This window comes from Octopus bimaculoides, chromosome 5 (assembly GCF_001194135.2).
Source record: "Octopus bimaculoides isolate UCB-OBI-ISO-001 chromosome 5, ASM119413v2, whole genome shotgun sequence".
Lineage (NCBI taxonomy): Eukaryota > Metazoa > Mollusca > Cephalopoda > Octopoda > Octopodidae > Octopus > Octopus bimaculoides.
The window spans coordinates 33340085-33342491 of NC_068985.1; the positions used below are offsets into that span (position 1 = coordinate 33340085).

General features: G+C 32.1%; 1 protein-coding gene across 1 annotated transcript in view; it reads left to right on the top strand.

Moving 5' to 3' along the window:
- Positions 1 to 1961, top strand: part of LOC106882713 (putative E3 ubiquitin-protein ligase UBR7) — a 14211-nt gene extending 12250 nt beyond the window's left edge. The window contains exons 9-11 of the mRNA XM_014933479.2: positions 498 to 654; positions 1089 to 1150; positions 1538 to 1961. Of these exons, the coding sequence (XP_014788965.1) occupies positions 498 to 654; positions 1089 to 1150; positions 1538 to 1633 (315 nt within the window). The 3' untranslated portion in view covers positions 1634 to 1961. The remainder of the gene's footprint in view (positions 1 to 497; positions 655 to 1088; positions 1151 to 1537) is intronic.
- The last annotated feature ends 446 nt before the right edge of the window (positions 1962 to 2407 follow it).

Consider the following 2407-nt stretch of genomic DNA (forward strand, 5'->3'; position numbering starts at 1 on the left):
TATATATATTGATAGGTGATTATATAATGAAGGCACATGGCTCATGGTTAGAGTGTTGGGTTCACTATCATGAGGTAGTGAGTTCAATTCCCAGACTGGGCTGTGTGTTGTGCTCTTGAGCAAGACACTTTATTTCACATTGCTCCAGTTGACTCAGCTGTAGAAATGAGTTGTAATGTCATTGGTGCCGAGTTGTATTGGCCTTTGTATTGTCTTTCCCTTGGATACCATTGGTGATGTGGAGAGGGGGAGGCTAGTATGGATGGACAACTGCTGGTCTTCCATAAACAACCTTGCCCATACTTGTGTCTCAGAGAGTAATTTTCTAGGTGCAGTCCCATGGTCATTCATGACGGAAGAGGGTCTTTACCTTGATTATCTTACAGAAGCATATATATGAATAACTAAAGTTTTCATAGTACCAGCTGACAGATTTTTTTTACTGTTCATATTTATCGAGTTATGTCATTGTTTCTTCCTTTTATTTTAATTATCAGGAGATGTATAAGAGCCACAAGGTCGCTTTCTTGTTAGATGAGAAGGATCCTATTAGTGTTTACGAAGAACAAGGACAACAGTTTAACTCTAATGCTCCAACTGGAATGGAAGCCCTCTCTAAAATGAACAGAGTCCAACAGATGGAAGTGATCCATGGTAAGAATTTAATGATGATTAATGAAGAATGTTTATGATTCAGTTTAAATTCAGAATCTGTATTTATTTGTGTGATAACTGAATGTAGGATGTGTTATTTTTATTTCATCAGTATGGATTGTTGACCTTAATAATCTATCACTAGATTTAACTTACAGCTCAACATTTGAGTGGTTTATGATAAGAGAAGTATGCATTTGTGAAAGCTATTTGCCTAAGAAATATGTAGCAGTATAAGGATAGGAATTTGATATACAATAAAAAATTAAAATTGTTAGAAGTGGAAGTTTTTTTAGACAATACTGTTTTTTGAATTTAGATTCAATTTCTAGCAATTAAGGTTATGAACTACCTACTACATGTCTTTGTTTATAATGGAACCTTAAAATAATGCTTTATTTGTAAAAAGAAGGTTTTTTTTTTTTTTATTAAAGGATATAATGACCTAAAATCTGAACTGACAGACTACCTAAAGAAATTTGCCGATTCCAAAAAGGTAAGATTAGATACTTGTTAGAATTTATAAATTTCATTGCCCATTATTTATACATGAATATTTAAGGACCTGATCAAATCTATTATTTGGATGTACATGCTTTTAAACTTAGTTTTTTTTTTTTTTTAACATTATTTACTATAAATATCTTATGACCTACAAAATTACTGAATTGCCACTAAAGATTAAAGGGAGATGTGATTTTGTAGTCAAGAGATAAGGTTTAATAGCTGAGTTAGTGTTAACTTATTGAATGTAGGGAACATAAAAAGCTAATGAGAAATAATTGCAGTTAGAAAGTAAGCTATCATCATTTGTCACTACTCTCCCTAACTTCACTTGTTTTCACTTATAAACATAGACTTTTTAAATATTTTTATTTTTTAGGTTGTAAGAGAAGAAGATATCAGAGAATTCTTCACAGGTTTAGAAGCTAGAAAACGTCAGAGGACCAATACTATCCCTTCCCATTTCTGCAAATAAATTTCTAGCACCCATTCTCAGATCCAGAATACCAACATCTTGTAATATCACATAAATTTTTGAAATAATCAGTCATTTCTTCCAAAACTTAATTGTTTTTCTTATCTTAATTGTTTTTCTTACCTGCTCCATTGCAATTTTTTGAAAGAGGTTATTTCATTTTAATTTTTTTATTTCTTGTTCTTTTCCATTCATAAAGTTAAATGAAAATAAAAGCCAAATTTGGTATTTCATCTTTGATTTCAAAGTTGTCTGTAAAATGTGAAGGGATTAATTTTGATGATATTGAGTTCATACTAAACGAAATAAAAATGCAATCTAAAACCTGTATATATCTTCACTAAATGTCTAATATTAATAGATAGCTCTGACTTTTCACCAGAGATATATTTCTGTAAGAGTTCTTTTAATGTCTAATAATGTTATCTTGATTTTGTATGTGTGTGTAAAATATTAACAGTACACACTAGTGTAGCTGGGGGTGGTGGTGGTGGTAGGGGCAGCACTTTTCATCCTGTTGTAGGCGATTGCTGTAGACAATATGTTTTTTGTGGGGTCCAGGGGTGGCACACGTACTAGCTACACTAGTAACAGTACATTCTTTTCTTTTACTTTGTTACTGGTTTCAGTCAAGGGACTGTCGTCATATTGGGGCAACACCTTCAAGGATTTTAGTAAAAGTGGTCCAATTACCTGTATGCCAATCTGGATATATTTTATTGATTGGTTAAGTTACCATTTTAACACATGCATGCAAACGTACATCATTGTCAT